General features: G+C 45.2%; 1 protein-coding gene across 16 annotated transcripts in view; it reads right to left on the reverse strand.

The window, feature by feature from the left end:
• phldb1b (pleckstrin homology-like domain, family B, member 1b) overlaps positions 1-12,773 on the reverse strand; it is a 355,881-nt gene that overhangs the window by 131,064 nt on the left and 212,044 nt on the right. For all 16 annotated transcript variants that reach the window (XM_068054115.1, XM_068054111.1, XM_068054109.1 and 13 more), the window contains one exon: positions 1,760-3,336. In XM_068054115.1, coding sequence (XP_067910216.1) covers positions 1,760-3,336 — 1,577 coding nt within the window. The remainder of the gene's footprint in view (positions 1-1,759; positions 3,337-12,773) is intronic.

Consider the following 12,773-nt stretch of genomic DNA (forward strand, 5'->3'; position numbering starts at 1 on the left):
TTCTCATCCTCATCCAGCCAAGCCTGCAGCCCCTGAAGCCTTTGTTGTGTCATCTGGTTCCATGTCCATGCCACCAAGTTCCTCGTCTGATACCTTCTGTAGCTCAGTATCAAATTCTGGAAATGGGTATGACAGTTACAGGAAATGGTGTGACGATTACAGGAAATGAGCGTGACAGTTACAGGAAATGAGTGTGACAGTTAAAGGAAATCGGTGTGACAGTTACAGGAAATGTGTGCAGTGGTTACAGGAAATGAGCGTAACAGTTCCAGGAAATGAGCATGACAGTTACTGGAAATGGGTGTGACAGTTACAGGAAATGAGCGTGACAGTTACAGGAAATGAGCGTGACAGTTACAAGAAATGAGCGTGACAGTTGCAGCAAATAGGTGTGACAGTTGCAGGAAATGAGCAGACAGTTACATGAAATGAGTGTGACAGTTACAGTAAATAGGTGTGACAGTTACAGGAAATGAGCGGGACAGTTACAGGAAATGAGCGGGACAGTTACAGGAAATGAGTGTGACAGTTATAGGAAATGAGTGCAGTGGTTCCAGGAAGTACACATGATACGCAAGACTATTACTATTATGGATGCTTTGTACCATGACGGTAATGCCTGCCAATGCTCACACAGAGGAAGAGCTATTCAGGAGATAATTCAGAGAGAACCCAATACTAATGGAGCCATCACCCGAAATAAAGCAGGACAGAAGAGGAGAATATTGGAAAAAAAGCAAAATAGTTAAACTTCTGTTACAAGGATCATCATATTTAACATCCTTTGCTCTGTGTCCGTTTCTGTAGCTTTTGTATATCTTCGTTACATAAATAATGTGTGTGGGTGACATAAATGGAGGAACCAAATGATAGGAGTTACTTAGCCTGGAAACACAAGTGAATTAAAGCAGCATGGATAATGGATACCCAGGAGAGAGTTGGGATCTCATTGAAGGGTTTATGTACATTATATCAACTTGCTGAAAATGATGAAAGGATATAATCCAATTATGGGAATTTAACTTCTAGCAAAAAGTCCAACAGTGAAGTTCAATTGATTTATAATTTATCAAAAAATCTCAAGATTACTGCCATGAAATCACTCCTAGGGATCCATTACATTGTACAATATAAACTGTCCAGTTGATTGGGGTATTATCTGACTTTGCTGTGCTGTTTTTAGCAGAGCAGGTTATCACGGTGGACACTGAAAGCCTAAGGCACCTTGAGGACAACTTACAGTGACATCTTCACTGCAGAACAAGCTTCTGATATAATCACTGCAAGGACAGAAAGGAGGAAGGACAGAGAGATGGGGGGGTGGGGGGTGGGAGGGAAAGGACAAAGAAGCGAGGAAGGAGAGAAGAGAGAAAAGGAAGACAGAGAAGAAATAAGAAGTAAGAAGGGAGAGAGGGGAGAAAAGAGAGAGGGCAGAGGAGAGGGGAAGAAGAGAAGAGAAGGGGAAAGGGAAGACTTAAGAGAGAAAAGAGAAGAAAAGTGAATGAGGAGCGGGATGAAAGGAAACGAGAGGAAGAGAAGAGTGAATAAATGAGAAGCAAGAAAGGAGAGAAGAGGAGAGGAGCAGAAGAGAGGGAAGAATGGACTGATTGGAGAAGGGAGAAAGGGGAATGGTTATGAAGCAGGGGTTTGGGGCTTTGTGTATTGCTTTAATTTGTGACTGATCTAGCGCCTCATGCAAGGAATCTGCAAACGCCCAAACCTTAATATAGCCGAAGATAAAACAAAACACCCCACTCACCAGCATCTGCATTTCCTGCTCCCGGATTCGCTCCTCCCTCTGCCGCCGGTGATAATCCAGGAGTTCATCCTCATTGTCACTGATTTCAGAGATACTGTTCTTTCGCTGTCGTGCCACAGGGACTCTTTCATCTCCAGCCATTTTCCGCTGCATTCTTGGACTTTGCAGTGGCGTTGACACAGACAGAGAGGTCAAGCTGTGTGCTGGGGTCAGACTGCTTCCATAGGGTTTCCTTGGAAGATCGGTACAGAGTAAGGTCGGGGAAGGACTGCGATCCCTGACTCTCCTTCCACTGCTTAACACGCTTAACCCAGGCATACTTTGGGATGAGAAGTCTTCATTCCTCTCAGATGAACCCAGTGAAAGTTTACGTCTAAATCGAGGACTTTCTGGCATTTCCTTGACATGTTTCATTTGGTGAGACGGATTATCGTGACGAATTGTGTCTCGAGAGGTCCTAGTGTGAGGTGAAGTTGGCAGATTTGAGAATGGAGTATGTTGTACAACCCTCCTGGGCATTGAAGGACTTAATGGAGGCAATTCTCTCATGCTTTCTACACTCCTTCGACCCAATCTGGGACTCTCAGGTGGTTGGAGGATTCTTGGATACAACTGGATAGGCTGATTAACATGGACAAGTGTTAAGCTCTCCACTGGTTGGAAGCCCCTTGGGGACATCTGCCTCGATGGGCTTGAAGTGATGGATCGATCAATGGGAGTCTCCTTAATTTCTCTGAAAGGACTTGGAGGCCTTTCTTGAAGAGAAGCTACTTTGACCCTAGGACTAGAAACAGGGTGAAACTTGGCTCCAAGTCTAGGACTGCTGGGAACAGATAAAACTTGAAGTCTGGGGCTCCCGCTGCTGGGACTAATGGACACTGATGGAACATTGTGACTTTGATGGGAAAACTTTGGACTTTCTGGCATCTTCCTGGCATCAGAAAGCACCACTGAAGTGAAACCATCGAGCGGAAACCCTCTACGGTTGACAGTTGGACTTGATGGAGTTTCTTGGACATTGGCTGCATTCCTGTGAACCCGTGGACTTTCCGGCACTCGCTGTGGTCCTGGGCCGAGACCGTTGCATTTGCTCAGATCTATACCTGCTCCACTGTAGATTGGCACCGGCCTGGGGGCTGGGGGCTGCACAGTGTGGTTATAACTTGAAGATCTGATAGGCACAGTTGGAGGCACGATCGGTCCTTGCTCCTGACTGCCGGGCGAGTGGCTCGTGTAGCTGCTACTGCTGGCGGCTGATGGAGAGGACAAGGGTGAGAAAGGTGGGGACATGTTGTCATAACTTGAACCCACTGACATGGCACCAGGACTCAGGGGAGGTGACAGAAGGTACCTCCCACCTCCATTGACCATTGGAGACAATGGCGACTGGGCATTCGTCGCCTGTTTTTTACCAGGGGATGTGGCGTCCTCCATCACTAAAGAGTCCATAATGTCTTGCAGGTCCTTCTCAATGGAGCTGACCAATGAGCTATGAGTGACTTGGGATCTAGCAGGCAGATTGCTTGAAGCGTCATTAAGTGGAGTTTGGTGGTTGCCATTTACCAGACTAGCAGAATCTGGAGGAAGAAGAAAAAGGAACATATTCAGTCTCGAGGCTTATTTCCCACTCTGATGATATTACTCTGTGGCTATCACGATTCTGGGTCACGGTTACGATGCCTAGCCACTGAATCGGAGCTGCAATTAACCTGAGTTCTCCCTCTGGGGCTGTCGCTCAGGTATCCCTTGTTCCAGAAGAGGTCTAAGCAGGCAAATACAGGCAAATTGTAAATTTTGGGCTCCAGGTGAAAAGAACCCAGCATTAAAGGACTGGCTTTCTTTTTTTAACAGCAGGTTTGGATCTGTAATAGAGTGACAATTTTAAGTATCACATTTAGAGTATGATATCTGTACGATGGACCCAAGACTTACGTACGGATTAGTAAAAATACATTCCAGGGAAAAGCAATGCTCTTGCTAGTATGTGTCTGTGCGCTACAACAACAACTTGCATTTCTTGAGCGCCTTTAATGGAGCAAACTGTCCCAAGGTCTTTCACAGGAGCATAATCAGATAAATATAGACACCAATCCAGGATAGGAGATAGTAAGAGAGGTGACTAAAAGGTTGTTCAAAAAGGTAACTTTTAAAGAGCGCCTTAAGGAGGAAAGCAAGGGAGAGAGGTGGAGAGGTTTATGGAGAGAATTCCAGAGCTCAGGGCCTTGGCTGCCGAAGGCACGCTACTTTTAATTCTTCACATCGCATTGCTCTCACTGGTACAGCCATCAGTGACACACACCTATAGCCATCAGTGTTTCGTGCTGGTGCTGTACGGCTCACAATACTCAAGCACTGGCACAGTGGTGCAGTGGTTAGCACTGCAGCCTCACAGCTCCAGCGACCCGGGTTCAATTCTGGGTACTGCCTATGTGGAGTTTGCAAGTTCTCCCTGTGTCTGCGTGGGTTTTCTCCGGGTGCTCTGGTTTCCTCCCACAGCCAAAAGACTTGCAGGTTGATAGGTAAATTGGCCATTAGAAATTGCCCCTAGTATAGGTAGGTGGTAGGGAAATATAGGGACAGGTGGGGATGTGGTAGGAATATGGAATTAGTGTAGGATTAGTATAAATGGGTGGTTGATGGTCGGCACAGACTTGGTGGGCCGAAGGGCCTGTTTCAGTGCTGTATCTCTAAACTAAAAAGCGCTGATTCTGTGGCCCAAAATTCCCAATGGGGAGTTATCACGAAGGGAGTGCACCTTAAGTATTTGTGACTACACACCCATGATTTCTCAGCCAGGAGTACCCTTGACTGGCAGTGCCACATCATTGAATCACTCCTATAGTCACAACCCACATTTGTAACAAGGTGTTTTCCACAGTTTAAGGAACCCAGTACAAAAGATTCACACACCCACTATTGTACTTGAAAGAAAGGATGATACTGGTTTTCACACAGCATGTTATCATCTTTCTGTAACATCTCAAAGCAATGTACAATGACTGTTCAGTAACCAAATGAAGCAGCCAGTTTGTGTGTAGTGTGATTCCACAAACAGCAGTGAGCTGAACAACTAGGTTGAGGGGACTATGTTGACCAGGATAGCACCGAGCCTGAAGAAAGAACTTGCATTCCTATAGCGCCTTTCACAACCTGAGGACATCCCAAAGCGTTTTACAACCAATGAAGCACTTTTGAAGTGCAGTCACTGTTGAAATTTGTGCACAGCAAGCTCCCACAAACAGCAATGTGATAGTGACCGAATACTCTTTTTTGTGTATGTTGATTAAGGGATACATCTTAGCCCTGGTCACCAGGCAGAACTCCCTTGCTCTTCGTCGAATAGTGCCGTGAGATCTTTTACAACCACCTGAGAGGGACAACAAGGGCTCAGTTTAACGTTTCATCTGAAAGACAGCACCTCCGACAGTGCAGCACTCCCTCAGTACTGCGCTGTGAGCATCAGTCTAGATTATGTGCTCAAGTCTCTGGAGTGAGATTAAATTCTAAAATCTTCTGACTCATTGACAGCAGTGCTACTGCTGAATCATGGATGATATCTAAGTGTAGAAAAAAACAGGTCTAGTGACAACACTGTTCATGTTAGAATAATAGTCTCCTTGACAGGTCATTGTAACATTGAGTCAAAATTAGTCAAGATTACCCCTCCTTGGTGACAAGAGAGCGACAAGCTTTAGCAAACAATGTAGCGTCACCTCTCTCAGTACCTTACATTGTTTACGACAGGAACACACAGAGACGTGCACGATACGGGTACTGAAATGATAGCTTCGTGATAAAGAAAGACACAGATTAAAATCATTGTTTCCCTTGACCACTCGGTTCTGGGGGAGGGGGCAGGAGAAAATCAGAGGTGTCATCAAAAAACACAGCTGAAGTTTCTGCCCTTTCAACAATAAAGAGATGGTTTTGCTCTTCTGTAGCAACAAAAACTTATATTTATATAGCGCCTTTAATGCAATAAAACGTCCCAAGGCACTTTACAGGAGTGCTATAAAGCAATTTTTGACACCAAGCCACATGAGACAATAGTAGGGAAGGTGACCAAAAGCTTGGTCAAAGAGGTAAGTTTTAAGGAGCGACTATGGTCACAGCACAGAAGGAGCCTGTCATGTTAGTGCCGACTTGAAGGAGGAAAGAGCAGCAGAGAGGTTTAGGGAGAGAATTCCAAAGCTTAGGGCCCAGGCAGCTGAAGCATGGCCACCAATGGCGGAGAGATTAAAATTGGGGATGTTCAAGAGACCAGAATTAGATTAACACAGAGACAGGGTTATGCGGCTGGAGGGGATTACAGAAATAGGGAGGGGGTGAGGCCATGGAGGGATTTGAAAACACATTTATCGCCCAGAAACTCATCTCGATTTCTGGACTGTTCCTATGTCACCCAGAATGGCAATTGACCTGCTACAGGGTTAAATAATTATTGTAAAATTTAAAGTGACTTTTTAAATTATTTCTGTTAAAGCCCCTGCTCTGGAAGATGTTGCAAAAGAAAGATTAGACAGTAGAACAATTATTTTACAAGACATGAAGTGATCACATGTTGTTTAATTCAGAGTTTAAATTCTCTGGCTGGAGGGTGTCTAGATCTAACTGAGAAGCCGATGGAAATGGAAGGAGGAGTGCCGAAATAAACTGGGAATTGGATATATATTGGATTGTTGTATTGCAGGTTGGTTAGTTTCTGCCCAGCCGATGATATTGCAATAGCTGCCAAGGGTTCCCACTCTCCTGGTCGCTATCCGAGGTCTGGTACCGCAAAGTACACACAGGTAAGGCCAGGACTGGCTCAGCTGATGATATGCCCATCAACGAAAGTCTCAAAATTGCTGTGCAGTGCCCAAGTCTGAAACAAATGCTGGGCCCTTTAAATAAGAGGCCTAACGCCTGTTTGAGGCCCCCTTGGCAGGATTGGTGTCCCCTACGGCTACCAGTAGAAACAGCACTCAGTAAAGCCAGGTCGAAACGGGGGCTGAACGGGAGGTCCTTAAAGGGACCGCTGCAGGTTGCGACCACCAAGGTGAAGTTTTAAAATATAATAACCTCTCCTCCCCACCAGTAACTGCTTCCTTCCCAAGCTGTTGGCTCTCTCCCTCGCTTCATTGCTGACCTGAGGGTGACTGCTTGTGGCAGGCAGTGAGCCAATCTTCAATGCCACTGTGCTGGTGAGCTGCCTGTTGCTATTGGCAACTGGCCGGCTCGATAGAAATCGGACCCTTGGCCCAATATTGAAAGAATCGGATCTCACCGTTCAGGTGCAGTGAGTGTTCTCTGAGCTCAAAAGATGGGTGCGCCCAAATTTCTAGACCTGGTGCTGCACGCAGCACCCCAAGTGAGGTCAGGCCAATCATTATTCTGCATATTGTATTCCTCGAGACATGAACCCCAATTTTTCCTATTTCTGTTCAGCTTCCCTGGCACTGCTTTTTAGAGAAACCCCTTCAGCAGTTTTCATCTCCAATTTAGGAAACCCAAGCTGATAAGCTCCATGATAATTTTAATTACCTCATTTCCAACCAAACCTTGTCATCAAGGTTATGGATAGTAAATGACTTGCCTCCCTGTCTTTAGAAAGGTCAGGTCCAGGCCATTTCCCAAGAGCTGACCATTTGATGAACTTTAATAGTGGTTTTATAGACTGCACTCGCACAAATACTATATAAAATTTAGCCAAGGCAATAATTCTCTTCATAAAAAGACTTGCATTTCTATAGCGCCTTTCATGACCTCAGGACATCCCAAAGCGCTTTACAGCCAATGAAGTACTTTTGAAGTGTGTTGTAATGTAGCCAATTTGTGCACAGCAAGCTCCCACAAACAGCACTGTGATAATGACCAGATAATCTATTTAGTGAAGATGGTTGGGTATAAATATTGGTCAGGACACTGAGGAACTTTTCTGCTCTTCTTCAAAATACTGCAATTATTTACTTCCACTTGTGAGGGCAGAAGGGGCCTCGGTTTAACATCTCATCTGGTGAACATGTACCTCATATATACCACTCCTGACCTCCAAGGAGATTACAAGAGGATAGACAAATGGGAAGTATCCCATCCCAATGACCGCTGTCCCCTTCCAGGACTCAATCAATGAGACAAGAGTTGGAGTTTGTCCTGTTCCAACTTTATGAGTCTGGAGGTTTGGAGAAGGCTGTTCTTAGCACTGTTACCTCACTGCCAGATAAACCCTCAAGAAAATTTGTTGGTATCAGCAAACCTGGGATATGCGGGAATGATTGGGAAAGGAGGGTGATTTAAACACTATGGGAAATAAGGCTGCCAGTGGGGAGGCTCAGCTGTCAGCGCAGGACCCGAGAGGCACAATTTGCAGCTCAAAACATCCTAACCTTAAACCTGATGGTCAGAAAATTCACTGCCCCAATTTCCAAGATGCACAGTGGGTGAACAAAGAACAAAGAACAAAGAACAGTACAGCATAGGAACAGGCCATTCGGCCCTCCAAGCCTGCGCCGATCTTGATGCCTGCCTAAACTAAAACCTTCTGCACTTCCGGGGACTGTATCCCTCTATTCCCATCCTATTCATGTATTTGTCAAGATGCCTCTTAAACGTCGCTATCGTACCTGCTTCCACCACCTCCCCCGGCAGCAAGTTCCAGGCACTCACCACCCTCTGTGTAAAGAACTTGCCTCGCACATCCCCTCTAAACTTTGCCCCTCTCACCTTAAACCTATGTCCCCTGGTAACTGACTCTTCCACCCTGGGAAAAAGCTTCTGACTATCCACTCTGTCCATGCCACTCATAACTTTGTAAACCTCTAACATGTCACCCCTCCACCTCCGTCGTTCCAGTGAAAAAAATCCAAGTTTATCCAACCTCTCCTCATAGCTAATGCCCTCCAGACCGGGCAACATCCTGGTAAACCTCTTCTGTACCCTCTCCAAAGCCTCCACGTCCTTCTGGTAGTGTGGCGACCAGAATTGCACGCAATATTCTAAGTGTGGCCTAACTAAAGTTCTGTACAGCTGCAGCATGACTTGCCAATTTTTATACTCTATGCCCCGACCGATGAAGGCAAGCATGCCGTATGCCTTCTTGACTACCTTATCCACCTGCGTTGCCACTTTCAGTGACCTGCGGACCTGTACGCCCAGATCTCTCTGCCTGTCAATACTCCTAAGGGTTCTGCCATTTACTGTATACTTCCCACCTGCATTAGACCTTCCAAAATGCATTACCTCACATTTGTCCGGATTAAACTCCATCTGCCATTTCTCCACCCAAATCTCCAACCGATCTATATCCTGCTGTATCCTCTGACAATCCTCATCATTATCCGCAACTCCGTCAACCTTTGTGTCGTCCACAAACTTACTAATCAGACCAGCTACATTTTCCTCAAATTATTTATATATACTACAAAGAGCAAAGGTCCCAGCACTGATCCCTGCGGAACACCACTAGTCACATCCCTCCATTCAGAAAAGCACCCTTCCACTGCTACCCTCTGTCTTCTATGACCGAGCCAGTTCTGTATCCATCTTTCCAGCTCACCTCTGATCCCGTGTGACTTCACCTTTTGTACCAGGCTGCCATGAGGGACCTTGTCAAAGGCTTTACTGAAGTCCATATAGATAACATCCACTGCCCTTCCTTCATCAATCATCTTTGTCACTTCCTCAAAAAACTCAATCAAATTAGTGAGACACGACCTCCCCTTCACAAAACCATGCTGCCTCTCGCTAATGAGTTTGTTTGTTTCCAAATGGGAGTAAATCCTGTCCCCAAGAATCCTCTCTATTAATTTCCCAACCACTGACGTAAGGCTCACCGGCCTATAATTTCCTGGATTATCCTTGCTACCTTTCTTAAACAAAGGAACAACATTGGCTATTCTCCAGTCCTCTGGGACCTCACCTGTAGCCAATGAGGATGCAGAGATTTCTGTCAAGGCCCCAGCAATTTCTTCCCTTGCCTCCCTCAGTATTCTGGGGTAGATCCCATCAGGCCCTGGGGACTTATCTACCTTAATGCTTTGCAAGACACCCAACACTTCCTCCTTTTTGATAATGAGATGACTGAGACTATCTACACTCCCTTCCCTAGGCTCATCATCCACCAAGTCCTTCTCTTTGGTGAATACTGATGCAAAGTACTCATTTAGTACCTTGCTCATTTCCTCTGGCTCCACACATAGATTCCCTTCTCTGTCCTTGAGTGGGCCAACCCTTTCCCTAGTTACCCTCTTGCTCTTTATATACGTATAAAAAGCCTTGGGATTTTCCTTAATCCTGTTTGCCAATGACTTTTCATGACCCCTTTTAGCCTTCCTGACTCCTTGCTTAAGTTCCTTCCTACTCTTTATATTCCTCAAGGGATTCGTCTGTTCCTAGCCTTCCAGCCCTTACGAATGCTTCCTTTTTCTTTTTGACTAGGCTCACAATATCCTGCGTTATCCAAGGTTCCCGAAACTTGCCAAACTTATCCTTCTTCCTTACAGGAACATGCTGGTCCTGGATTCTAATCAACTGACATTTGAAAGACTCCCACATGTCAGATGTTGATTTACCCTCAAACAGCCGCCCCCAATCTAAATTCTTCAGTTCCTGCCTAATATTGTTATAATTAGCCTTCCCCCAATTTAGCACCTTCACCCGAGGACTACTCTTATCCTTATCCACAAGTACCTTAAAACTTATGGAATTATGGTCACTGTTCCCGAAATGCTCCCCTACTGAAACTTCGACCACCTGGCCGGGTTTATTCCCAAATACCAGGTCCAGTACGGCCCCATCCCTAGTTGGACTATCTACATATTGTTTCAAGAAGCCCTTCTGGATGCTCCTTACAAATTCTGCCTCATCCAAGCCCCTAGCACTAAGTGAGTCCCAGTCAATATAGGGGAAGTTAAAATCACCCACCACTACAACCCTGTTATCTTTACATCTTTCCAAAATCTGTCTACATATCTGCTCCTCTACCTCCCGCTGGCTGTTGGGAGGCCTGTAGTAAACCCCTAACATCGTGACTGCACCCTTCCTATTCCTGAGCTCCGCCCATATTGCCTCGCTGCACGACCCCTCCAAGGTGTCCTCCCGCAGTACAGCTGTGATATTCTCCTTAACAAGTAATGCAACTCCCCCACCCCTTTTACATCCTCCTCTATCCCGCCTGAAGCTTCTAAATCCTGGAACATTTAGCTGCCAATCCTGTCCTTCCCTCAACCAAGTCTCTGTATTAGCAACAACATCATCGTTCCAAGTACTAATCTAAGCTCTAGAGTGACCAACCAGCAGAAGGAGATTGTAAAGATTATTGGCCCTAATAGACAACCTCTGAGGCTCCATCAAACTCGCCTATCAGTAGATCAAAACGAAAACCTTGGAATAACCTCACCTACAGCTGGTAATTATCCATCACTCGAGTGTTACAAATACCAAGCTCCTGCAGCTTGAATCATTGATAACTTATTATTTGCATTGTTACGACCGAGGCAGGAGGAGTGTGCTGTCTTTTCTAGTTCCACTTCTCCACAGGTCACAACATATATTTAAATGTTTAACCAGATACTGATGCAGTCATTCATTTACTCTACTTTTTATCCCAGAATAAAATACACCAACCAAGTTTCATTAATAAACACCAAAATTATCAGTTTATTATAAAACAAATCTTAAACAGTAACAAAGCAAAGCATTAACACACAGATTGAAATATAAAAGTTCCCTTTTTACCTTAGCCCCTCACATGCATGCTCACATGCGTGCACACACACGCATGCATGCATGCACGCACATGCACACACACACACACACACACACATACACACGTTAACCCAAAATTAAAGAGATTTTCTCGTTAGAGCTCTGTTGCCAAAAAAAACAAAAAAGAATACTTTGGCCAAATACTTGTTAATTCTTGAAGAAAAAAGCGAAGACATGGAAAGATGTCAGATGTCCTTTTTTTTGTCTGACGTCCAGGTATCCTTTTCTGAAGCAATTTGTTCAGGCGGCATCAAGGATTTATCCGGCAGATTTTTCCAGCGTCTCAGGAGAAACGTGACAATATGGGTTGCAAGCAGGCCTTTCAGGAGGAATGCATCAACAATTTCTCTATTTCTTACACTCGCTTCTGAGAGCTTCTCAAAGAGATGGAAACACTGGCAGGCTTTTCAAAGAGCTGGAAAAGGCTGAGTTGGGTGTTTGTCCTTGGCAGGTTGATTTTTAACTCCTTCTCAAAATACTGTTCATACTCCAACTGCCTGTCCAAAGTGAAACCAAAACAATATCTCAAGAGTCAAGCCTCCTGACCCCTATAAATCTTGACCTGTCACTTCTCTGTAAACATCTTCCCCAGGTCACCAAGGTCTCTGCTGTTCACTATTCAAAGCACATGACTTGCAGTAAATGTTGTTTTCAAACAACTTCTCAGCAACCTTTTTAAAAAAAAAAATCCATGGACTCCTTTTCAGTTTTAAAACACAAATCCTCAAAATTTGACAAAAAAAATGGAAGCCCTCGTAACAACGTTTAGACCCACTCACAAAGTGATATGTTCACCGGCTCTTCTGGCAATGGTTCGACATGCTATGTGTTAAATGCAGACATTATCGGGATTCCCTGCTGCCTGTATCCTAACTCTTACCAGGTCCCAAACCTGTGCTGGCTGACTTACGCTGTCTCTCAGTTCACCAATGCCTCGATATTAAAATTGTAGATCCTCATGATCTAATCCCTCCCTGGCATCACCCCTCCCTATCTCTGTAACCTCCTCCAGTCCTGCAATCATGTGAGACCTCTGCACTCCTCCAATTCTGTGCACTCCCTACTTTGTTCACTCCACCATCGGTGGCCGTGCCCTCAGCCCCCTAGTCTGTAAGCTCTGGAATTCCCTCCCCATACCACTCCACCTCTCTCTCTCTCTCTCTCTCTCTCCTCCTTTAAGATGCTGCTTAAAACTTTGACCAAAGATTTTGGTCACCTGTCCTAATATCTCCATCTTTGGCTTGGTATTAACGTGTATCTGATAAGGCTC

Source organism: Heterodontus francisci, chromosome 22 (assembly GCF_036365525.1).
Source record: "Heterodontus francisci isolate sHetFra1 chromosome 22, sHetFra1.hap1, whole genome shotgun sequence".
Classification (NCBI taxonomy): Eukaryota; Metazoa; Chordata; class Chondrichthyes; order Heterodontiformes; family Heterodontidae; genus Heterodontus; species Heterodontus francisci.